At 44.2% G+C, this 27,068-nt stretch overlaps 1 protein-coding gene across 2 annotated transcripts in view; it reads right to left on the bottom strand.

The window, feature by feature from the left end:
• Positions 1 to 27,068, bottom strand: part of efnb3b (ephrin-B3b) — a 70,558-nt gene that overhangs the window by 33,229 nt on the left and 10,261 nt on the right. For both annotated transcript variants that reach the window (XM_029526236.1, XM_029526235.1), the window contains exon 2: positions 1,002 to 1,291. In XM_029526236.1, the coding sequence (XP_029382096.1) occupies positions 1,002 to 1,291 (290 nt within the window). The remainder of the gene's footprint in view (positions 1 to 1,001; positions 1,292 to 27,068) is intronic.

Genomic DNA, 27,068 nt, shown 5'->3' on the forward strand with positions numbered 1-27,068 from the left:
CCTCATTTTTAGTGGTTTTTTTTTCTTTTTTTCCACACACAGATGAAAAGAAATGAAAAGAGCATTTGCACACCTGAGTGAATAGAGCTCGCAGGTGCGTGGGAGGAGAGCTATGGGAATCAAACAGGGTCTCTCTCACCCTCTTTCTCTCTCTTTGTCTATTCTGCTCAATCTCTCACTCCTGAGGTGGTTTCACTGTGCTTGTGTTTGTATTGGAAACTTGTGCTCGTGTGAGAGTGTGTGTATACATGCGTGGCAGTGTGCGAGTCTCTTGAGTGCGTATTGTGTGCATGAATGCGGACTGCTCTCGGCTCTTAGTCTGTATTTAAAAACAACCCAGAGGTTTCAACTGACGCAACCTTTTTCTTGCAGATTGTTCCATCTGATACAAATGTTTGGCCTGGCTCACCTTGATGACCCCATCAGGCCTTCACACAGTGCAACTCCAAACAAACCCACTGAATAAACCAAAACAAGCTGCTCCTCACTATTTACAGTCACCGCAAGGATGGCAGAAACAATAAACAGGCCTGGGGACAACACAGCAGCCAAGCACGACAAAGACATAGCAATGACACACAGACACAAATAAAATTGAAGCACATGTGTAATCATATTTCCTTCGACACAAAATCCAAGCTGGAAAGACGGACATGCAGCAGGAAGTGATTTTTCATGACAATGAGGGCAAGGTTTGGAAAATAATGTGCTGAAAGCCGCATGCTCATCTGGTCATTTTTTGTCCTGCACTGTACCCACTCAGGGACCCGATGGCACATACACAATCTTCAAACCTAATTACTCTGAACACACCCACCCAATCATCGCCATCATCACGGAAATAAACAAACACACTCAGGCACAATCAGAAATCAGTCAAGCAATCATAACAACCCCCTCATCACCCCCCCCATACTGCAATAAACTTAGCACACGCCCATGAACACACACAGAGTCTCTTCATCCCCTAATCTCCTGTGTGTTCTGTGTCCTCCACTCACCAATGATGTAATAGTCATGCATGCTCTTGAACTCGTGGCCCCACAGGTTGGGCGAGAACTCCTGGAACTTGATGGTGAAGCGGCGCTCGCGGGTGGGTTCGTCACAGGTGAGCACTATGTTGGGCGCGCCCATTACCTCACAGCGATCTGCCTGCTCCCGCGATGACACAAGGTAGAGCTTGTAGAACTCGTACTCGGGCGTGGACCTGACGGTGTCCAGCGGAGGGCAGATGAGGTCCAGCCGGTCCCCGATCTGAGGGTACAGAACGTAGCCCTTATCATCCCTGAACCTGGACGCAGGAGAGACACAAGGGAGAGAAAGACAGAAAATCATTAATCAAAGTCTTGTGCTTCCTGCAACAACATCATAAAGCAGCTCAGAGCCACCTGTCCTTGCTGTTGAATGAGTAACAGATGGGTCCGTTGCCTTTCTTTTTCCTGCTTCTGCATTATTATTTTCCCTCCTTTGTCGGAAACAGGTGCCTTTACGGAGGAATCGCTGTGCAGTCAACTGCACAAATACTTTTTACCACACAAGCTCACGCAATCCCCTGCTGACCCCGAGAAGTGGTGGAGGAAAAAAAAAAAAAAAAGTAGAGAAATTCTAACCACAAGTTGATGAGCCACATGAGGAAAATAACCACCAATCTGCAGCCAAATGAAAAACATTCATTTCTGTTTTTTTTCCCTGTGAACCACCGCACAGAAATGACCCTGTGTTCAGAATATTTGAGTGAAAACCTCCAGCCCATATATATATATATATATATATATATATATATATATGCATGAAATAGCCACCACACAAAAGTAGAAGCAGGAATAATAATACACATGACAATACAGGTGTGGTATTTGTCTGAGGCCGCACAGAACAAATGTGTTATTATAAACAGAGGGGAGAATGAAAGTAGAAAGGCATATGAAGGCGAGCTAGATAATAACGACTCAATTCTTTCCAACACAAATTTCCTTGCGGAGTTCATTTTCTTTTTTTCTACATATATTATGAAAGCTGTGGCCACAGAGAAAGACATTGGCAAGATCACTTCAAATCAGCAGAACCAAAGCTGCCAATGGCACATCTCAGGAATGCACGGTTAATTACTTTGCTAATTCGCTGTCTTGCCGTCTGTCCTCTGGTATGAGGGACGCACAGTTTGCATGTTTACGGCCTCACTGACGATTTGACACCTGACATCTACTGGAAACCTGCAGTCTAAAGCAATTCTGCTGCATTAGTTCAAACCCTAACCCTAACCCTAACCCTGCTTTAGTTCAACCCAGTCTGCTTGTTGTCGACATTATACGTTTTCCTGGCTTTCAGTGGACAGCTTTCATGCTATATGGTCCTAATCTTGTTAAATTGCTTTCCTGGAGTAAACAGTAAAGAGGGGTGGAGATCATAGTTAGCATAGAACGTGAAATTAACTCCATACTCAGATTGGACAGGTCTGCGCTGACATAACGGCGCTGTGGTGTGACGGCTCACTGTAGTGGGAACGCATCAGAGGAGAGAACATGAAAAAGAGCAGAAACTCCACAAATGGCTCCAACTCTGTCATTCCCCTCACAGCCCAGGGCCATCTCTCACTGACAAAGCCTAATACTGGCAGTTATCAATTTTTGCTCCTGATGCTGATGATAACTTTAACTTTGACTCCATGCTAGCATGCTTGGCTAACAGACGGAAAACAGAGAGCAGTCCATGCACATCCGCAGTGATTTTATCTCCACTTGAAATAAATGCAGCTACTGATAGAAAGAAAGAAAAGTGTTTATAGCTGTGACAGATAAAAAGGATCCTTACAGAATGTTAAGTGAAACTGGTGCGTGTGTGTGTGTGTGTGTGTGTGTGTGTTGGGGGAGGGTGATGCTTGTAATGTTAAGAAGCCCATTTTCTGTTACCTCTGACTCAGAAGCTGTTGCTGTTCACAGCATGAACACCTGGAGGTCGCAGCGCTCCAACCTGTTAATTATTCTCTCTGTTCTGCTGTCAGACAACTGTTTGACCATTACAAATAAACAATACGGGATCACAAAGCACCAACAGCCTGAGTAGTTTTTGGTTTAATTGCACTGTTTCATAAAAATAAAGGATTAAATGAAATGGATGAAACAAACCCCCTGATGTCACATCAGCGACAACATTCATTCAGTAAACAATTCTGTCTGCCTTTCAGGTACAAACATGTTAAATTGGTGTTTATCTTTCTTTCTTTCTTTCTTTTTTTTTTTTATACAATGTTAGGTTGCAACAAAAGGATGCTAATGTATTTTTCATTAGTTATACTTGTGCAAATCAAAGTAGTGTTTCAAAAGAGTTCTATTCCAACAAAGTTATCATTTATTAGTCCATGAGTGGGGAAATTTTCACATTACAGCAGCAAGGAATAACCAGGGTATCTAGATGAGGTAGGAAAAGGAAGAGTGCTCACAGCTTGAAAAAAATCTGACCGTTTTAAATAACGGCCATCAGTTAAATACGACGCTTTTTCAACCCAAACTAGGATGGCGTGACGCTATCAAGGATTTTTTTGCTCAGACTTCATCTTTTCTTTTCAGATTCATAATGAACATTACACGGCTGATATTCATATGTACAATTGTAATTCAAGTGACCAAACTGCCAAGGAAGCTAACCTGTCTTCAGCTGATATCAGATCAGTGTCTTTGTTCCCATATGAACGAGCTGGTTCTACTGTTTTCCTCCAGGTCATGCATGACCCCCACACCCCCACCCCTCCAGTCATGGCGCCACATCTCCTAACAGGGAAGTAGTTTTAGAACCACTTACCTAAATAAAGTTCAACACTATTCATAATACAAACTGCAGGGTTTGGTTTTTTTTTGTTTTTTTTTTAAGCAAAATGTTAAAATCAGAATGCTAAATAATGACCTTTGCAAAGAAATTATGGCTGAAACAAATAGTAACCCGATTTATTTTTCTGTTATGTAAAGCTAAAGCAAAGTGCATGCTTGTAAAAGCAACAGTACGCGATAAATGACAACATTGTGGTTACACAACATACAGCAAATTATTAGAGCATCAACAGAAAGAGAGAGAGGGACTTCACAAGCCTCTTTTGTTGCATGTGGAGCTTTCTGAACACATCGTTCACTTCTATGCAGGCTACATCTGCCTCCTAGCACTGCGAGCTAACAGCCTTTCACCTGCAGTAAATTGAGCTGTGAGCTTTATCCGCTGGTATGTTTGGCTGGCGGCGCACACAGAGGGGAACTTGAGAATGCAGACTCAATGGTGGAGGAGGTTCAGTTCAGGCAGGCCCAGAGGCCTGTGAGGAAGTCACTGTTCCACTTCTCATTACCCGGGTCACTCGGGGTTATCAGGCTGTGCTTAGATTGGAGAGGTAGGTACTCAGCGTCACTCAACAAGTACACGTACACATGCACACAGGCGCACATGCACACACCCTCACCTTCCTGTCGCTCTCACACAGGCGAGCACAGTCCTGCATTAGCACCATTTATAGTATGAACTGTAAACATGGTTGTGGTTCCTGGGGCTTCTGCAGCAACAACCACAACAGAAAAATCTCTTCAACACACACACACACACAGAGGCCCATACAAATGCCCTCCTTCCAAACACAAAAGCTTTGCCCAAACACATCCACCCACATCCAAATACACAAATTTAGCTTTTCCCTAAACTGACACCCACTAACGCACACATACACACACACACACACACACACACACACACACACACACACACACAAACAAGCACCTTTAGCACCTGCATGACACATTATCTGAGTGGTATCTGATGGTACCCTGAGTCACAGTCAGGCTGCAATGCAGAATGGCAGTGAAAACGTGCACACGCAAATACCCACTCATTGGCGCGCGCACACGCATGCACGCACACACACACAGAGGAAGAGAGATGGGGAGAGAGGGAGTTTGAGTGGTAAAGTAAAATGCCACTGGGCAGGTGCAGTACTCAGAAAAAAGACAGAGAGAGGGAGAAATCAGTGAACTTGAAGAGAGAGAGAGTGTGGAAAAAATATTGAACATGTCAGACAAAGTATGAGGCAACAACAAAGAGATGTGGTGAACAAGCAGAAAGGAAACATAAGGACAAAGGGAAAACACTCCACAGAAGGCGAAAACCTATAAATATAAGGTGAGAAAGTAGGAGGGACAGGCAAAAAAGAGAAACATAAAGACAGGAAGGACGGAAGGAAGAAACTGCACAGTCTTGTGACAGAAGTAAATTTTCCTGATGGATGCCATGTTCACAGTGTCAGTTGGGCAGTTGACCCAGGTTAACCCATTGTGTGTGTGTGTGTGTGTGTGTGTGTGTGTGTGTGTGTGGGACCTTGTCTCAGACTAATCATGTATTAAAGCGATAAACAGAGTGTGTGTATCTGAGACTACACAGCCTCCCTGTTCTCTGTGTGTCATCCTCAGTGTCAACAAACCTGATCTGTATTCAAACACTCAGGGATACACAATCACACACCTAACTGATATTAAATCCACTTTAAAATCTGGACAGCTTGAGTCTCCTGTTGGAAAAGAGTGGAGAGGAAAGTGAACTTTTAAACAACTTTATAGAGTTCAGCTGTGACCACATCTAAATAAATCATCCTGTTCAGACACAGCCCTCAGCAGCATTATGGTTTCCCATTACTCTTTTCTCTTTAGACACATTTTGCTCAGAGAGGCATTCTCTCTCTGTCTTTGAGTGTCTTTTTTCCTCCTTCACCTCTTTCACTGTCCACTCTCCCTCTCTCTCCTTCCCTTTTTCTCAGCAACTAACAATAGAACCATTCATGTGGCCACACTTTGAAACATGGTGTGGAGGGAGGGGGCTGGTTGAAGAAGGCCAGAGGTGACACCGAGGGGGGAGATGAGAAAGAGGAGGAGGAGGGGTCGGGAAGAGACGAGGTCCTTTACTCTCTTTTCTTCTCCGCAGCCCTTTTATGAGGGCAGAAACATCATTTTCTCAACCCAAGCATTGCCCCGCCATGACCCCTGAGCCGAGGAGAGAAGACTCAAGTGTCGGTCTTGCTGACCTCTCCCCAGACCTCTTACACCTCCTGCTTCTCACCCTTTCGCCTCCCCCCTGAGCCCTTACACCCCCTCCCTTCTACTCTTTCACTTCAGTTGTTAGGATTTCAACATTCTACACCTTTATGAGAAGGTTTGCGACCAATATTGAACTTCCAATAAAATCCAAAAACAAGGAATTGGATATCATGTGATTACGATGAACATTTAAAAGTGCCTTCTCACGGACTGTGTGTTTCTCTTTTCTCATGTCCATCTGCATGTTGTCTGCCATTGTACTTGCTTTGGGTGGCATATTGGACGGCTCGAACATTTCCCAGATTCCACAAAGGCAACCCGAGCCATGTCCGGACCAGTGCTGGGCACACAGGTGCAGCTGGGGAAAGGGGGCTTGGGGGGGGGGGGGCAAGGAAATGTGTATATGCAAGTGTGTGTGTGTGTGTGTGGGAGAACACAAGAATATGGAGCGGAGGCTGGTGAGGGAGTGCGGAGTCTGCGAGATTAAAAAAAAAAAAAAAAAAAGCAAAAACACCAAAATGGAGAGAACAAGGCGAGAGATGAGAGAGGGAGGTGGGATTCAAAGTGCTAAAACATCATAACAAACACATAAGGACAAAGAGAGAACAAGAAGCCAGACAGATTGCAACTGCAAAAATGTGTTCAAATAAAGTCCAGGGCAAATAAAGGGGAGAGGGAAGGACACTGATGCTGGCGAAGAACACAAAGTGAGCTGAAATGAAATCAGCGTGTTGGATTTATTTGAAACTCCCTGACACTTTGACCTATTCCATCCTCTGGAGGGGGGGTTGTCCTTGAGCTAACCACAACCTGGTGCAGGCACAGAAAAGAGACAGCAAAGGACCGATCAATTAGGGAATAATAAACGATGGTGGTATTTGGTTCTGTGGTGGGGATTTATGGCAGGTCCTGTGCATAAAGCTGTCTGCACTAATCTCATGGTATACACACCATAATCACACACAGAAGGCCCCCCCAAGGCCCCTCCCTCAACCACTTCCTTTAATGTACACACGCTGTCAGACACACGGCAGGGGAGCACGCAAACGAAGGAGGAGCAAACTGATTGGCTATGGGAGGAATACATACAACAAATGTGCTCTCGCACACACACACAAACGCTGAGCTACAACACCTGCAGGCCATCTAGTAGCTGTCTAAAGTAAATCCGCCGGGTCTCATTTGGCAGGGAGGTGCTTCCCAAGATTGCCACAACGAGCAAATACAGACACACACACACACACACAGGAAAACCTCAATTTTCAACGTGTCACTTAAACACACTCAGAGGCTTTAAAACTCTCTCCTAAAGACACAAATGAAACGTCCAGCCAATTCTGCATCATTAGCAACTTTGTTCCCACACACTTTAATTTCATTTTGAAACTTCCCCACCTAAATAATGTTAAATAAGTGTTAAAACCTTGAAAGAAATTTAAAAAAAATGGTAGCTCTGTTATGAGGAAAATTCTTGTAAAAATCTGGAAAAGTACAATTATTTCCCTCTACTGACCAACTGCTTTACCTACTTGAAGAAAAATATTATTCCAGGCCTCTGTACTAGATTAAATCACTTGCTGTGATGGACATTTCTTGCAGAGTGGCCACATGGGGAGGCAACTGCAGTGGCTATCGCTTTCCACTGTTCTGCCTTAGCAATCAGTAACTTTGTAAACCATGTAGCCCAGAAACACTAGGTCGATATAATGTAAAACATATGGTCAGGAGCATATAAAACACAAATCCACACTTCCAGCTTCATCGTACTGGCCTGTCTCATCTGCATCTTCTGCCTGCCGCTCTATCTCACAGTTTTACATAAGTGCTTTTAAATTTCACCCATACACTGTTCTTTTATCTTAACCTTATCTTTGATCACTTTTGTAATAGAAAGTAACTTTGCCAATGCACAAGGAAGACCATTTGAACCCTTTCAAGTCTAACTAGAGGCCTCACATCAAGAAAAATGCCATTATTTTCTGTAGCTGTATCAATGTGTGAGGTCATATACATTATTGCTGTATTAATCCCGTGTGTCTGTTTTTATATAGCGTCATGTAACATTCTTGAAACTCAGAGTATTAAACTGTTCCATAAAGAACCTTGTTTCCCATTGCTTTCAGTCACTCTCAAGCGAAAGCAAATGACCTAATTCCTGTATTAGCTTTGTCACAATATTTTTCACCGTGAATTGTCCGAGGAATTAATAATCGATGCTCATAATTGATTTGAAATCCTGCATTATCTCACAGAAGCTTTCGCATGCTGATACCGCAGCTTCAGTCAGTGTAAAAGGGCAGACAGACCATTTTAAAATATCCATAATCATTATTACTGTCTTCATTAAAGAACCATATACCCTGGAGAAGAGCTGCAGAAAGTGGTCTTTGACTGTGTATATAGAAGTGCAGAGAGATAGCGACCCATTTGTATGAGATGGAAGGAGACAGAAGGGTTAGGAAGAGACAGAGAGGGGTAAAGGGAGAGCTATAATGTAAATTGATGGGAGTTTGAGTCTCTCTAGAACACATGGCCCAGATACCTCTGAACATTTCTATTATGGATGAAATGGTGAAATGGATGTGAGTTCGATGGGGACAGAGAAAAAGAGGGGCACAAGCTGGGTTTTCCGATTCAAAGCAATGGTTTGTAAAATTAGGCATTACTTTCATTGGAAAAAGCTGCTTCTGTTAATGACAATGACAATTTGATCAACATTCTTCTGCAGTGTGACAAAAATGCATTCTCCTAATCGCCCACCGTCCTGCTGTGCAGCCAAACTTAGTGTAAAAAAGTAGTAGTAGGGAAAGTAGTTTCAATAAAACTAGAAATGATGTAATAATGCAGCCCTAAAAATACAGACATGAAGGTTTGAAACACTGAAAAGGTTATGATAATACACAGTGAAATGTATTTCTGAATTTTTATCATTCCAACCTTAAAGCTGCAGTTATTGATATTGTTGCATCGATCAAATGAGTATAAACAAAACACCTGCTGGGCACCAAACTGCAGAAAAAGGTCAGACTGACTGGTGAATATCTGAGAGCTACAAAGATAAAATAGATTTAAAAGAAGAGTCGAGACTGGCTTCCCATTGATCAGGTTGAGAGGACACCATTTTGAACTAATGCGAATGTCTTTGTTAAATGTGTGGATGTCTAACTGCAGCATTACGAAACTTGAGTAATGTTGCTTTACACCTTGTAATAGAACCATGAAAAAAGTAGGATACTGGGTATTCAGCGGCTAAAATGGACAAAGAGACGAGAAAGAATGAGAAGCCATCTGTGAGGAGCAGTGTGAACAAGGAGAGGACACAAGGTTGATATAAAGTCAGCGAGCACTGGAAGGCCTGCATGACTGTTGGTGGTGAGAAACGACAGCAGTAGTAATAGTCACCATATGTTGAGAGAGGTAATGAGAGAGAGGCAGGGGGGCGAGAGAGAGGTGGGGATGAAAGAGAGAGGAGGTGGTGTGGAGATAGGTAGAGCGACAATGACGAGGCCTAGGAGAGAGACAAAGACGGGAGGTGGCAGTCAGCAGGTAGGGATGCAGAGGCTTGTTTGAATAGTTAGTTGGCATCATGGGACTTTGAAGGTAACCGTGTCCTTGTCATCACCACACACACACTCACACAGACACACTCACACAGACACCCCCCCCCCCTTCCTGTCCGGAGGCAGTCCAGAATGCCGCAGTGCTGGTGTCACATCCAGTACATATCACAACCAGAATAACCACAGAGAAACGGGATGGAGACGCGCTGGATGCCTTGGCATTTGCAAAGAGCACATAGACACACGCTGAGAGACGCGCGGTTTGTTTATCTTCTCCTATAAACACACGCGCGCACACATCCTTCATCTCCCTTGTTGCTGTTCTCCTGCCGCGTTCAATATATCCCATATGATACAATGCACCAGATGAGCGAATCACATTAAGCCAAAACTTGTAGCTGCACCATAAAGAGAAACTAGAACTAACTAACAAACTACGGAGAAAGACTTCTCCTCTTTGAACACAGCTGAACAACGCAGCCATATTCAGGTCAACTGAAACTTTTCTCAAACATCTCCTTCTCTTTTTTTCCCCCCCTCATCTTTCTCATTTGCATGCTTGTTCCTGTTTTTTTTTTTTTTTCATGTTCCTGCTCCTGCATCTCCAGCTCAGAAGTTTTGTTCGCTGCTTCTTTTGACTCCTTAAAACATTCAATACAAGTGAGTTCTAGACTCTGCTCTATATTCACTCAGCTGTGTCGCACCGAGTCTCCCACTTTGCTTTATTTCTCATTTCGCCACCTGTAAATTTCATCACCATCTTACTTTTGTCCCAGCCAATCACATCTCATCTCCTTTGCTAGCAGCTTTTCTCTGATTGAGTTTGTTAGTCGTACATGAAGGGAACAAGGCAAAAACAAATAGATATAACCATTAGCCATGAAAGTTGCAATTTATTCACATTTGTTGCGCTTCGGGTGTTTCAGGGACAAACTTTGAAACAACTATTTTAAATTAAGGTCTTCATTTATTATATTTATATTAAATCCTTAAGGTCCTTTTCTATTTGACAGGAATATTACATTAATTACAAAATCAATGGTGACGTGACTTTTTTCTCTGTGGTTGTCATTATTGATTAATCCATTGTCTGACTATATGTATTGAATTTACAATAATTTGAGAGAAAAACCTTATTTTTCTTAAGCTAGAGCATTCTAAAGCTGAAGGCTAAATCGTTGCACTTTGTTTTCCTCCTTGAAGAAATTTTAATTTCTTACCAAAGTTGGTCCACGTTTCTATCTGAAAATTAGCCTAATAGCTTCCACTAACCAGCAGACATGAAGGCACAGTGGAGACGTTTTGAGTCCAAAACTGAGGGGATCTGTTCCACAGAGCAGCGGAGCGTTACCCAGGGTGATCACACGAGACTAAAATATGGTACTTCTGACCCCTCCTTGTTGCTGCACAGCTCCCCTTCCCTATTTTTTTAGTCCTCACTTCTGAGCTGTGTCTCGAACCCCTCTTTCTTCCTGCTCCTGTATCTCTTTTCCTCTTACCTGCCCACCCCCCCCTCCCCCACTCAGTCTGCCCCTGTTTTCAGCATGTACTCTGGATGATTTGCAGCAGTCTGGATTGGTCCCATTAAGGCGGTCTAGTGGAGGTGTTTGGTGATAGAGCACTGCCGGTCCTGACAGCTGTGTGTGTGTGTCTGTGTGAGAGGGAGAGAGGAGGAGATTGAGAGCCCCCCAAAATGGATACATCTACACATGTGAACCCCTCAGAGGCTGAAGGGGGCCCTTGAGAAACACACATGCATAAGCTAAACACAACATTTAACTCCAATTGAGGTCTTTAGTGTGTTCAAACATATAGCTGAGCATGACACATGTATACACACACATACATGGATAGTGGCAGGTGGTGTGTGACAAGTCTTTGAGCTTCAACTCATCCAGTCCAACTACTTCACTAATTTAATTAGGTCAGCCACAGCTCTGGAGGAATTAAGGTTATAATGCATGCAGTGGCTCATGTTCATTCTTTATGACACACACACACACACACACACACACACACACACACTACTATCCAAGCGTTGTCCTTCTGGGAGTAAAAGAGTGAGGTAGGATGCTGACCTGCCATAGTTCGGGTCACGTACATTTCTGAAGCTCCCCCTTGTGTGTGTGTGTGTGTGTGTTTGAGGGCATACATATCTGCTCATGCATGTACGCGTTCTCTCAAGGGAACCCTCTTCACCTTAGTGTGTCTGTGGAGGATCAACTTTGCTCTGAACGGGCCAAGGGCTGCAGGGAGTCTGAAACTTTAGCTTGAGGTGACTTGACTAAAGCGCAGTCAGGCCACAGTGTTGGGAGAGCAGTGTAATCCATAGGGGGCCCCTAGGGGCCACCAAGTATGCAGCACCTTTGGGACATATCTGCTTTTACCAAGATCCTGAGTGTGTGAGCACTCATGATTTATTGTTGCATGTTTGTGTTAATCTATTATATCCGTTATTTTTTTGACGTTTTTGAATAATGCCATGTTTGTACATTAACTATTTTCAGTGGTGCATTGTGCACATTTGATGAGCCCTCAGATAGCATGGTAACATTTAGGCAAAGGGAAGGCCAGTAAGAGCAGATTCCAGTCATATACCAGCACGCTAATTATGAAGGTACGACCAAGAAATAATTCAGCATATAACCACTTGGAAAACTTTTACATTTAGTCTTAAGTTTTGCCCTTTTCATGTCTTAATGCTAAACTAAGATAAACTTCTTCTCACTACATATATTCTGTAAAGATTCAACACTGGTATCAATTTTCTCATCTAAGTTTTTACAAGAAAGCAAATAAAATCGTTTCCCAAAATATTATTATTTATTTATTTTTTTTTATTTTTTTTTTCAATTTCTATAAGAAACAGCTACATGTTTAAGTTAAGGATGGGGTTAGTTTACATTAGGGGGAGATATTATATCCCATAGAAAGTCTTCATGAGGATTCCAAGGATGTGTGTGCTTGCTGTCTGTATCCCAACAGGGGTCTTTAGTATCTGCAGCAGTGCTTAATCCACCATTCGAAATGGGAACCTGGCTTGCATTCGGTTCCCCCACTGGCTCTGAGAGCTACCCGACTCCCAGACTTTCAGCTACTCTGACTCCAGTGGAACGCATCTTGAAGCGATTTGGGGCTCAAACCCTTTGCTGCTGCCTCTCTTTTCCCCCCTCCTCTTTGGCACTCCAATCTCCACCCCCCTCACAAGATCTACCCGTTCTCGGGTTGAAGGAAGCTTTAAAGGCTTAGGGAAAAGTGCTGGAGTGGCAGCCCCAGCCCAACCCAGGGCTTGTCATGCCCCGTGGTAAAATCAACAGTTAGCCCACCACTACAGTAGAGTCAGAGCAGATGGGGAGGGAGGGATGTGTTCATGAAAGTAGGACAGACAGGGTCCGGGGCTAGCTGACATCTGCTTCAACTGCAAACAGACACACATCAATACAGTTGTATGTGAGGACATGCACACTAATGTTGAAAGAGAAAAGCTCCAGGTCATCAAAAATCCTATTCATTGCTGTCAGGATGCTGAAGTGTGTCATGCCAATATTTTAGAGTTGATAGTTTTGGCAGAGTGTGTGCGTGCGAATGTGAACACGCTCGACAACGTGTGGGTGTGTGCTTGAGCCCGTCCGTGTGTGTGCTTCTCTCCCACTTCTCTCCCACTTTATCTTCTACAGAGTGGCTTTTGCAAAAGCCACCCGGGTATTTTTAAAGGGCCTGTCTAATTCATGCAGGTGAAGTGTTTGAAAGTTCCATTTCCCATTTACCTGCAGGGCCTGAAGAACACACAACAGAGGCGTTGCAATAACAACCCCCCCCTCCTTTTTTTTTCCTTCACTTTTATCACAACTTCTATCCTTTTGTCCTTCACTCCCCTCCTGTCCCTCCACACCTGCCTCCTCCTGCTGCACTTCGCTTTCCTTCCATCTTTTACTCCCCCTTCTTCTTTTCACCGCTCCTTCCCTCCCCACCTCCCGCCAGCTCCCTTTTTTACTTCATCCATACCTCATCCTCATCCTCATCCTCTCTCTCTCTCTCTCTCTCTCTGCCTCTCATAGTGTTTGAAGCAGAGTGTTTGTCTCTAGGGCTGGATGATTGACAGCTGAGAGAGAGCCAGGCAGCTCTCTGGTGACAGATAAGGACTTTGGCTCTATTACTCACTGGGTCCCACAGACACACACACATATAAACTCTCACCCATCCTCCCACATGCACACACATTCACTTTCTCACTTGCACGCACGCACGCACGCACACACACAGAAACACATGATCCAGGTCCCATGCTGCTCCCACAGTTCAGTGGGGAGCAGAAAAACCTATTTGCATTAGGAAGCAGCGTGTAAAATAAATAAAGAATCGGATGAATCGAGGAATAAATAGACAGGAGGCACGGCTGGGGATGAGTATGACTGATTTGCAGAGTGTGTGAGTGTGCATGCTCTCTTTTTCAACCTCTGGGCTCCCGAGCGGGGAGAGCAGCAGTGCAGCAAAAGAAACACCCTGCACACCCTGTTGAACACACACAAACACAAACACAGTCAAATATACATGAAAAGATTCTACAAAGCCCAAATCATTATGGTAATGAAAAATGAAAGGATCTAAAAATACTGTTTTCTTCCTCCCTTTGTTTCAGGGGAACTCCAGAGAGACCGGAGAGCTGACAAAAAAAAAAAAAAGGAGAAGAAGAAACGAGCAAGGCAAGGAAAAGAAGGAGAAAAAGAAAAACTTTTTCCCTTCTCTTTGCTTCTCCACGTGAACATCTCCCTCTACAGCCACCCAAATCTCTGGATTGCAACACTCTTCTGTCTTCAAAGACTTAAATTGGATTGAGTGCAACTGGTTCAAATTGGGTGCATGTTTATAGTCTTGGCAAAGAAAGAAGCCTTAGTGACTTGTTGATTGACAGCTAAAAGTGAGAGGAAGATGGTGAGAAAGAGGAGCAGCCAGCGCATAAACAGGTGCAACATCAGATATGGAGAGGCAGAACAAGAACGGAAAAGGAGAGCAAACACAGAATTAGAGAAAAACACGGAGAGTTGAGTACTTCTGTAAGTTTGTGCGAAGGTGAAAGAAGGCAAAACATTTTTTTGGGAGGAACTGAAATGCAGAGCTTCGAGATGAGTGGTGAAGAGAACGAGTGATGGATGAAAGATGCTGTCGCGCTGATTTACAGGTGTGTGTGTGTGTGTGAGTGAGTGAAGGAGTCAGGGGGGAGAAAATCGTAGCAAGACTGGATGGAGAAAAGATGAGTGAGGAATAATTAGGCCAAACCCTGGCAGATGAGTGTGGCAGGTGAAAGGATGAGTGGTGGAAAAGCGAAAGGGTGATATGGATGGATGGGGAAGAGATGGGGGGGAGATGAAGGAGGGAAGGGTTGAAGGCAAGGACGCGGTGACATAGCAGGGGAAAGGGAAAAAGAAAGAAAAAGGCAAAGGCGTGACTAAAGATGGCAGGCTCAGCATGAAAGAATGAAGGAAGACAAAGAGAGGAGGGCAGCCTGGAGGACAGAGGTTTAAAAGTGAGTGCAGAGAGAGGGGAAGGAGGAGGAGGACAGGGAGGAGGAGGTGACAGAGATAGACGCCGAGCATGAAAATGGCCTTTGTCATCCTTTCTCAAACACAGAGCCAGAAGACAAAGGGAGCGTGAGCGTGAGCTGCTTTTTCCAGCATCTCTTAGATGACAATAGTCATTTGTCTCCTCATCAGAAAGAGGAGAGGGAAAGTGCAGAACACACTGTTCCTCCTTCTCTTCTCTCCTCTCTCAACCTGCTCATCTTCTCCATCCATCCAGACTTATGCATAAGTACATATACAAACACCACTGCATGCCATGATCTCATTAGACCTCAACAGCCAACCTCTGTTAGCAGGAGTCTAGCTGTATATTTGGGATGTGTGCGTGTGGGGAGGGGGTGAGAGCTGGGGGCCCTACCTCCCTTATTTGAGGTTAGACGTTAAGGGTCACGCTTGAGTGCTGATGGTGCATCCAACCAGACAAAGCAGATTAACACAAACACACATACAGGCCGAGTAGTGGTATGTCACCCCTCTAACCCTCCTCCCAGTGTGTTCCCAAGCCCCAGCCTCATTGGGTGAGATTGTATCATATGTTGCAGGACGCACCAATGGGAGGTCAAGCCCTCAATTGTGCGTGCGGTCAGCGGTCAAACCACCTCTCGCCACGGGCAGTGATGTCACTGCCGAGTTAGCATTCATAGCGGACAAATTGCAGATAAACAAATGCATCACTTGGCATTATAGCTCCATTCTAGGCTTGTTCTGTGCATTCTACCTGACTCAGACTGCTGTGTTTGCCATTTCGTTCACACTTCTATCAGCCAAACACGCATTTACCTTATTATCCAAACGTAATGTCGCACAGCTGGAAAGTGAACCCTCGCCGGTGCCAAGCTCCACTCACTGATCCATAAGATCACTTCAGTTCGGTCTCCAAACTCAATAAAAATCTGAAGAATGTTACCTGGGCTGTGTTTAAGTGGAAATTAATTTCATTCAGTTGTCTTGTCTGGCTGCACTATTGCGCAGATTTTAAAGATAAGATTTTAGAAATTGCTTAATATGCAAGATGAGGTTATTCTACCAGATTAAATGTAATATTTCACGTCTCCTTTGTGGAAATTTGTCAGCCTGGATTAACAATGACTGACTGCCATTCCAAAGGCACAATATTCAATTAGCAGGGCTGCAATAAAGGGTTATGTTTCATTTTGTTTAGTGATTAGTGATGATTAATATATCTTCAGTAATTCTCTGATCGGGCATTTAGTTCCTGAGTCCTCTTGACACTAAAGGTCCATCTAGACCCTATTTTTGGCTTTGGATCTGATGATTAGGTCTTTATCAGCCTATAGTGTTTACACTTGGAATTATAGATACTCAATTTAAGTGCTTAAACAGGCTGATGTTTGAACTAGTATTTATTTATCGTTCATTTTGAACTACAAAATTACTTTGCTTTGAAGTAATTTCTGTTTAAAAAAAATTAATTATGTGATACAGCAGAAATATTTCAATCTGTTTCAAGTAGATCTACATTTATAAGATTTTTCTTTTCATGATTTAAGCTTTGTAGAATCTTTCCATGTATTAGTAATTAATTGGGAAAAATAATTTGATTCTGAAAAATAAGTATAGAAAAAGCTTTTCATTGCTGCTGTAAAAAACTGGATCAGCTTTTCAAACAGGTTGCACCTTAAAGACTTGATTTTTTTTTTTTTTTTTGCTATGTAACCAAAAAACTGCAGAACAACACCAGGTCAATTTTCATGTCCCTCATTACACTGTTGATCTGAGTGTGAGGTCCTCTTTCTGATCTGGCATCACTGGGCAGCGCTGCCAGTGTGTTTAGAAGTGTTAAATGCCCCCCTGACCCGCTGCAGTCTGTTGTTAGGCCTACCGACTGCCAGGCCTGCTAACTCATACTGGCATCAATGCCCACGCCTGGCAAAACACACACACACACACAGGCAAACATGTTGCACCCGCATACACTCATGCACACCAAAGACACACCCGATGGGCGTTCAGCTGAGGGTGAATAGTCAGCGATCCTTCTCCTCCTTCCGCCTTATGAGTGAGTCGCGTTCCGCCTTAGCCATGCATACTGTACAGTCATTAATCATGATTCTCATTAATTATCTATGCACCCGGCTGGCTAATTAACACATCAGCTCAAGCAGAACTAATGCTGCATGCTAGTTCACCTCCCACTCACACCCAGCACTCGCCAACCCGCGCCATGTACGCCCTGCAAACTGGCTGCAGCCCTGCTCCAAACTTCAGCTCCAGTCGGCGACAGATTACAGCAGAGCAGATTCAGAGCAGACTCTGCTATAAATTCAAAGCCTGCAATGTTTAATGTCTTATGCTGTAATTTACATGTTTGGAGATCCCATCTTTCTCTCCTCCTTGTCGTGTCAACATAAGTCAACTGTTTGTTCCAGTCCATCTCCCTGAATGTTCCTCAGCAGCTCCTAATGAACAGCCATAAAACTGAATTTGCCAGGACCTGCGCACAGGGACCACAGGGTGCTGGTTTTACAAAAGCTGAATGAAAAGTCTAGACATTTTTTCCTTTTTACAGGCATCCAGTGCTGCTTTGACACTGATAAAATTAACATTAAATTAACATTAGAGCCGCTTCATTTATCAAATGAAAATGATTTAAACTCATTTTAGTCAAAAAACATATTAATACACCACTTGACAGAGTACAAGCCTATTTTGTTCAAAATTTAGTCCAAAGATAAAAACAGAGAAAAGCTATACTGTCAGTGCTGGAATCTGTGAAATTTATTATTTTCCTTGATTTGCTTGTCCATTATTTATGTTTCTTATTATTTATGTATATTATTGATGATTAAAAGTGTTGAGTGGTGCAGTTAATTAAGCTGTCATATTTATGCTGATTAAGGTTTCTTCCACAGCTACAACGGATTTAATGGATGTAAACAAGAACTTTCTCATTGATCAGCCAAAAGATGAAGATCTGACGAGCAGGAAAGACCGTGCATCAGATGCCATGAGTTGGCATTGCAGTGATTCAAACCAAAGTGGAAACTTTTGGGATTTTAATTTGATCACTGGAGATTTTTGGGACAATGAACAGTGAGATAGATTCAAACTGACTCCATTCAGAGCACTGGGGAAGAACCACATCCTGCTGGGATATCTGACCGCTCCATGTGGTTTATATTCTGGACCAGCTTCCATAGTATTTACTCCCTTTAATCTCCCATGAGGCCTTGGGCCAGAGTGAGATATGTGCCTGGGGGTAAAATGGAGGGTAATTCACACTCAGACATGGAATTATAACGTTTCCATGCATGAAGCCTCTGAATAATTTACAGCATTCAATGGCTTAACATTTCTCATGCCACGAATACACACACACACGCACGGCCGCCCGCACGCACACACACTCCCAAACATGCGTGTGCAGGTCTGGAACCGTCCAGACTGCGGTGCAGATTTAGTCATCGCCTTCGCCTAACCAATCTCTTAGTGGTGCATCACTAAATACAGCCCCCCCTTGCCCCCCACCAATCTCATTCTCTCCGACAGGCTGTACAGCATATAATTATGTCCCCCCTGAAACCAGAGCAGTAATCTCACACACTTGTCTGGCCATTATAATGGAGGCTCTGGCTTCTCCCTGCCCACACTCTGCCTTCCCTGAACCTCTCTCATCCAGCACTTGTTCTTTAAGCTGAGGTTTGATTTCTCTATCTGTACGTCTTTATATCATTATTTTTCTCTTCTTTTCTTTCTCTCTACAGGCAAAAAGCCTGAAAGAATTGAAGAGGGAGAAACAGAGAGAAAGAGAGAGGGAGAGAGAAAGAGTGAGAGAAAAGGAGTGAGAGAGGGAGGGAGGGAGGGAGGGAGAGAGAGAGAGGCGTTTTGACATTAACAAGATTGCTCGTTAAGAAAGGATGGTGGGGGAAGAAGGGAGGTGGAAAATGGAGTGGCTGTAATTGGGAGGTTTTTGAAAAGGAGTGAAAGAAAAGACAGAATTAGGTTTCCATCCAAAGGTCTGCATGTGTGTGTGTGTGTGTGTATAGCAGATACTGGGGGGGACTAAATATAAGGTGAGAGATTTCTCAAGAGGTGCTAAAGGTCAGACACACCTATCAATCAGGTTCATACAAAAGGCCCTGGCCCCGCACCTCCCAGCCTACCTCCTCCCCCGCCCCTCCTGCTCTGCACCCACCCACCCTCCCCCTCCATTTCTCCTCTGAAACAAAAAGAAACACTTTACAGTAACAGGCTTCAGGAGACTATTTCCTCCCAGTGCTCGTAGCTGCTGCACTGTCAGCAGACCCATTATAGAAATGCATTTCATTGGCATTTCACTTCTTGTTGGGCAGAGAGGCTGGAATGCTTTCTCACAACACCAGACACATCCTGCAGAGACAGCTCGCTTTACAGCAACATAAGTGTTGCCTTCTCTCTGCATGCGGAGGAAAATATTTACTCTTTCCCCAATATATTAACCCCAGAGGAGCGACATGTAGAGGCATATTTTCCCTTTGAGCGATGGGCCCTCCACTGAAACTTTCTTCAACTAGTAATACTTGCTAATAAAGTTACAGAAACTGATATTGTTGTGTTTGAATGAGTGAAGCAACCCAAATAAGTCCATGTGTGGCTGAAAGCATGGGGCTTTGCATTTCTTAATGTGCAGCTATGTGCCAATAAATGTGTGTGTGTGTGTGTGTGTGTGTGTGTGTGTGTGTGTGTGTGTGTGTGTGTGTATAAATCGGTGTAATCCCTCGCTATGGGATGCTCTTCCTTCTTCCGGTGCCAGATGAGGAGATATTCTGCCAAATTTTGTCAGGCAAGTGCGCTGCCAACTGCCAACATGCATCCTCAACCATAACAGAATCATAGACAGCCATGTGATCCAGACATATAGGACTGCAAACACTGCATGTGTGTGTGTGGAAACATGTAGCCACACACACACACACACACACACACACACACACACTTTGGACTGAGTGTGTGCACGTTCATTCTAGTGTATAGGTCTGGAAGAAATGTTTGGGGGGCTGGTAGTGGTGGGTAGGTGGGGGAGGATTAGGGAAAGAGCCCACAGAGAGGTAGATGGAGGAGCAACGGGAGAGAGAGATGGGAGGATGGATATGAAGAGGGAGCAGGAGAAGAAAAAAGAAGGAGTTAAAGTAAATGAAAACAGCAAGCGGAGGGATGGAAGAAAATGAGATGGAGGGGCATGATGACCGCGGAATAAAAGCAGGCTGGGCTGATGTGAAACAGTTAACTCCATGGTTTATACAGCAGGATGGATTATCTCTACCTCTCTCTTTCTCTCCACTCCTGCTCCAATCTCCCATTGTCTGCCACTATAGAGCACGATGGAAGCAGCGGTGTTGGAGGGGTGGGGGTAGAAAGAAATTCCCTCTCTTTCTCTTTCTCCAGTTAAATTAATAATATGAAGCTCTCTATCCCTCTCAGTCTGCTTTATCCTTTTATTCCCCCCCTCCCTCTCCCCTTTGCCGCTTTATCTCGGAGTATTCCTTGATTCTATTATTCCCTTGGCTGCATGCTAGAGTTATAGGAGTATATGCTGCTCTGTGTGTGTGTGTGTGTGTGTGTTCAAAGCAAGCCTGACAGGCTGCACACCAAACTGAGCATGAGAACTTTTTTGCTGGTGAGAGACTGCGGGGTATAAAAGAAGGAAAGAGTGAGAAATATCAAGAGATAGATACAAGTGCAACAAAGAAAGGGTGGAGGGACAGAAATTGGAGAGGGTGGGAGAGAATAGAGGCGAGAGGGTGGCTAAGAAAAGAAGTGGGAGAGAAAAGGGACGTGCTACGGCAGAGGTGTGAGATGAGAACGAATAGATCAGAGTCTCTTTTATACAGAGATCCTGCTATATTGCTGTTAATATGACCCTTCTTTATGCCGCCGTTGCTTGTTTACACTGAACCAAACAAAGCCACATAATGCCGCCCCCATGTGTGATTTCAGACGGCAGACTGGCGCGCTCCCTTTCACACAGACATCGTTTCGGCCACTCTGTTTGTACCTTTTAAGCAGAACGGCAGGATAAAGGCGTAACATTAAACAGGCTGTGCGGAAGGGGTTAATGCTTCTAATAAGTGATGCTCTCGTCTTTCCTTTCACCTTTTTCTTTTCTTCCTCTGCTCCTTGCTTCCCTCTCTCTCCCCCTTCCCCTATCCTCTGCCAATGCGATATAGCAGCACTTGACCTGGAGCAAAAACTCCACATTTCATGGGGACATGTCAGGCGCAAGAATTATTAATGTGAGCGTGTAAATGACTAATTCCCGGTGCAAAATACTAATAGTGCCTCATGTGCTCAAGTTACCTTCTGGGCCCTGTGCAGGCCATTTATGGCCAAAGAATTCTTGAGGCGCTGGCAGAAATTCCTTAAAGCTCTTATCCGGCAGGTTTTTGCTTGAACATATTGTACTTCACACCTCTTGTCACCTCTCGCCTTTCACCTCTCACTGCTTGTTTGCTCAGGGAACCAGCCAATTTTGGCTGATGCTCCTACTGTTCCTCCCATGGATCCGGGTTAGACACTCTAATTCCACCTAGGCATTCCAAGCCACGAACGCAACATTCCCACCACAACCTGCTAAGGCATCACTGCACATGCTGTTGTACTCCTGCTTAACAGCAACTCTGCCAGCGCTGATCAGTCCCATAGAAAAAGCGTCGCACTTTGATTTGGTTACTACAGAAAGAGTTAAAAGTATCTCCATGTTGTTGATTCGAGCTGAAACTCTGTCCTTTGGGGCTTCTGCTTCACTCCTGCTTTTTTTGTTTGCACCTCAGCATCAGAGCAGTGAGCGCTGATGGCATTTGGCTGCATCTGAGCTGCTGTAAGTAAAAGCTAATTAAACCAGAGCATCTCCTGCTGCTGCTTCATGTTAGGTTTTGCACTGGCCAACCAACAGGAAGCTTTTATTGTGAAGCAGCGATGGGAAGAGTTTATTGTATTTATTTAATGCGCTAAAAAGAAACTGAATTTGAAGGCTGATCAGGCAGCAAACAGGATTTTAAAAGCTCATTATGGGCACACTGTTATGATTATGAGGTAAACCTTAGAACAGTGTTCACACTGTAGTTGTCCATCAGTTACCCATCAGGAGTGTGTTGACCAGCGCAGTGACTTGACAGGTTTCTTTATGACCTGCAGTTTCTTTCTGTTTGATGAAATGGAAAGGCCTAACCACGTCCACACATTCCAATTTTATTTTAAATGTGATCTTTTTTTTCTTCTAGATTAGAATTTATGGGACTGAACAAGCAATATACTAATTTTACTAAAAGTAAAATGTGTCTTAACATTAGTTGTGTTCCGGAAAAAAAAATCCTGACCTCCAAATGTAAAGAAACTAACTTTGGTATAAGCCTCAACATGACAGATACGGCAATCGAAATATCTGCCGCAACAATAATAAATAATGTCTTTTTTGCAGCCCTAGTTCAGAGCAGTTGTCAGCAGGAACAGCAGAGCCCTCCACAGTGAGCTGTTGAGATGCAGAAACTGGGCTTTACAGCACTTTGAACTGGCCACTACGCACGTCATCAAAGTGACTTTTTCCACTTTGTTGTGCTGAGCAAGGAAAAACAATATTCATGCTGGAGCAGCACAGCTCCACTGGCCACAGTTGCTTACAGCTCAGTAGTAGAAGAATGCAGGAACACAGTACAAGCTTTGGCCCGCTCCCCCCCCCCCCCCCCTTTTTTTTTTTACCCCCCACTGCCCTCTCGCTCCCGTTTTCCTCCCTCCTTGTCTCAGCAGCTCTGCCAGTGGATGTCTTTAATCAGAGCGTCAATCAAGAGTGCGACACATGCAAGAGAAAGAGGCTTAATCCAATATGAGATCCACAAGATAATACATCTTTTAAAACCATCAACTGCCTCCGAGATAACAGCCCTGGCACCCACATTAAGTCCCCCCCCCCCTCTGCCCCTCTTCCCTCACTTTCACTCCTCATCGTCATCTAATCTCATTCTCCTAATGGCAAAATGAATGGTTGTTAAATCTCTCCATCTCTCAATCAGTTTTTTTTTTTTTTTTTTTTTTTTAACTTGAGTCTCTGTGCATCATAGTCTCCTTCAGGGTTATTACTGTTAACAAGAAGTCTAAGTCTAACCATGAAAAAAATAACTTTGGGATAAACTGAAATGGAATATGAATTTCTGGAAAAGAAAAAAAATTACCAGTGACAAAATAAATAAGTCCAGAGGGGATCCTTGAATATATATATTTTGTAGAAGTAGGAATAATTTTTAATTATTAAAACTTAGATTTTTCTAAATGGTAAAAATCAAACAACTGGCTTAAAAATGAGAACAGTGACAGAAGTTGAATTAAAGGTTTTGTAAATGTTTCTCTTAAATCTCCTTTTCACTACATACAAACACAAATCATTGCTTCTCCCATGCAGAGCTACCTACTGAGCTACAGTTAAGATGTGAGATTATTCATAGGATTGGGAAGATTAAACAGTCAACGTCCTGCAACGAACTGTGAGCCACTGGCTCAACTGGTCACATTACAAGCGAGACTGAGAGGCGACAAATGCAAAGTAGAAACTGTAGTTTAAAACAAAAAGAGGCAAAGAAAGAGATAAAGAACAGCACCACAGGTGAGCAAACCTGTTAGGGGAGGTGAAGAGTGAAAGCTCATCCGAGCACTGACAGACATTTAAAGTAAACATACATTTAACAGACAGATACTGGAGATGGGAAGATAGTCAGGGGGGAGGAAGACAACAGGAAATTAATGGAGGGTGACTGCTGGTGGAGGGCTTTCTGTCACCACCTGCAGGAGTCGATTGAGGCAGTGGTTGGATTTAAAACAGCATGGTTAAGGACAGAGAGATAAGATAGGACTTCGAGCTATTCATCACATTTATAGAAGATGTGACATTTAGCCAGATGACAGCTCAGTGCATGTGTTGGGAGGGGGCTTATGCCACAGAAAAAGACAAAGTAAAAAAAAAAAAAAAAAAAGGCAAGGCTTGCATGCAAAACAAGTTCAATCCTTTGCCATATTTCCTTTTAAAAGGTAGATGTGTCTCCATGTTCACGGTGAAGAATAACGATGATTTAGTTATTTCTTTTGTGTGTAGGTGGGCCGCCTGTCATCTCCCAAAAATCACACACACACGTACATTCATTCACTCGCTCACAGCCACCTGTCCCTTGTCTAGGTGAGAAATAACACACGGGTGGGACGAAAAGATAGAGAAAAAGCGAGGACGGCTTTAGAGAGAGAGGGAAGAGAAACAGGGCTTACAGAGGACAGAGAGAGGACGGATGGAAAGCTGAAGATAAACTAAGCCAGAAACAGCAAAGCAAATTGTGTGTTGGGAGAAAGATGTACTTTGTTGTGAAGGGGACAGTGGACAAGGGGAGTGACAGGCAGATTTGAAGGTGGAAAAACAGGGGCAGGATGCAGGAGATGGTCAGGAGAAAAAAAAAGCAGGGGGGGGGGGGGCATTAGGAAGAGAGAAAGAGAGGGGTGAGGCAGCGGAGGGAGGGTCCGTAGGTTCATAATCCCCTTACAGACAGCTTTGTTGAGTGATTGACAGCCCAGTGCACCACGTTAGAGCTTGAGCAAAAGCAAGGGGGGGGGGGGGCATGACTGGAAGGATTATCTCTCCCCTGGTTTACAACTCCACGCCCCCTCTAACACACACACACACACACACACACACACACACACACACACACACACACACACACCACCTCATCAGCCCCTACCCCCCTCGATAGGGTCAAGTGGTACAGGCCAGTGCTGCGTTGTTTTCACGCTCACACACAGACACCTTTCTCTTTGTGTCTTTCATGATTGTGTTGTTCTCCAAATAACGCTTAACGTGGAGATTTGGGGGGGGGGTGGTGTACGCAAACCCACGCAGGGCATGTACACAAGCGCATGCACCCACGCATGACGCATGCCTGACATCCACACAATCACACTTGAACGCAAGCAAGTGCGAGCGCACAAGCATGCGCGCACACGCATAGACATGCACACAAAACTCTCTCTATTCAGCAGGAAGGGCATCATGAGGGTACAGGAGCACTTAAACAAGACCTTGAGTGAATTCTTTTGTTCTAGCTAAGTACCACCATAATATAGTTAGCTCACCCATCACAAGAGTGATTAAATTTAAGCGGAAACATCAGGACAAGGTTTTGATTAAAAAGAGACGGCATAAAAAATAAAGCTGAATTACTGCACTTAGGCATGATAGCAGCATGATTTGGCTGCTCCACAGCAACTATGTCAGATCAGATAATGTGTGTGATTTACTCAAGTGCCAGAATACACACCTCAGAGACTGGACGTGTCGTAGTGCTCAGCTGTGTACACACACACCACACACATACACAACGGCCACCCAGGACTTGGGCTCCAGATGGACTAGTCCTGACTGGGACCGGTGGTTTTACTGAAACACACAAACTAGGAAAACCAAACACAAACACCAAAGCAGCTGAGTGTGTGTTAACTAGCTAGAGCAACACACATACAAAGACACCACTCAGCCAGAGGTTATCAGTGATGGAAAGAAACATCTCAAAATAAAAATGCACATTTCACAACAAGGTACAGGAGCTGCACATGGTGGGCACAGTGAGCCACAGTCTCGCTGCCCATCTATCAACTGGAAACCAAAGAGCACAAGAGAGAGACTGTCTAAAAATGAAGGCTTTTGTCCCCCCTGCCCCCACCTTCCACCGTCCTCCCCCTACACCAACATTCTTCTGGCTTGATTTTTTTCTTTGTGAGGAGGGAGGGAGAGAAGGAAGGATGAAAGGAAGAAAGATTGGAGGGCACTCCATCTGTTTTTTCCCCCCATCCTGCAATACAGCTGCACTGCGATGGAGAGAGAGATTGCTAAAGATTATCAAAGAGCGCGAAAGAAAGAGTACGAGTGGAAAACATAGTAGGACAGAAGGAAAGCAACAAGGGATGATGGAAACAAAAGCAAGGAAGAGTAGGAAGGGAGGAGAAAATAGCCAGAATGAGTGAGGTTAAAAGACGGGGCAGCTAATGAGAGTTGGCTTCTTGATTTCCAGAGTACATCTGCTCTAGTTTGAGTGTGTGTGTGTGTGGCTGAGTGCTGGTTCACAGTCATTCCCAAATGACTTTGACACTGCAGTGATAGGCAATCACGATTATTCATCCTGTTGTCACTGCGAAACACCTATTTACTGCGGGACATTGATGAGTGAATGAGGAGAAACAGACACTGCACATCAAAAAACCACCCACAAAGAAGAACAGAGACAAAAGAAGCAGTTGGGGGAAAAAAAGCTGGAGAGCAATTTAAAACAAAAAAGAGAGGGAATAATTTTTACAGTCTGCCAAGTCACTGTAACATGATAACGGCTTGGATATGCAGGGAAGGAAATTTACACTGGTAGTGAGCCAGGCAAAGCGAGAAAGTGAAAGAAAAGACAAAAGAATGAAGGGGAGGATTAGCGGAGAGAAGTGGACTGGTTTGCAGACGACAAGAGGGGTAAGAGTGCGTGTGGGAGAGTGCGAAGCCAGCGAGCCGAGTGTGTGTGAGGGCTTTCAGTGGAAGCGCCGGGAAGGGAGCTCTTTTGTTCACAGGGAGCGGAGGGAGGAGGATGAAGTGAAGGAAGAAGAGAGAGGGAGTACGAGAAAGAGTGGAAGAAAGGAGCGGGGGGCATGCTACTGACGGCGGAAGAGAGAGAAGGGCGGGCACCTCTGAAGAAATTCAACCCCTACACTTGGACTTTTTCCAGCAGTGGGAGCAATAACATTTTTCATCTGTGCATGCATGAATGTGTGTTCGTGTGTGTGTGTTTGTTTGCGTGCATGTCTGGATGTGTGTATGCCAGTGTACATGAATACTGGGGAGAGTTAACAGATTCCAATTGCAG

This window comes from Echeneis naucrates, chromosome 18, assembly GCF_900963305.1.
Source record: "Echeneis naucrates chromosome 18, fEcheNa1.1, whole genome shotgun sequence".
Classification (NCBI taxonomy): domain Eukaryota; kingdom Metazoa; phylum Chordata; class Actinopteri; order Carangiformes; family Echeneidae; genus Echeneis; species Echeneis naucrates.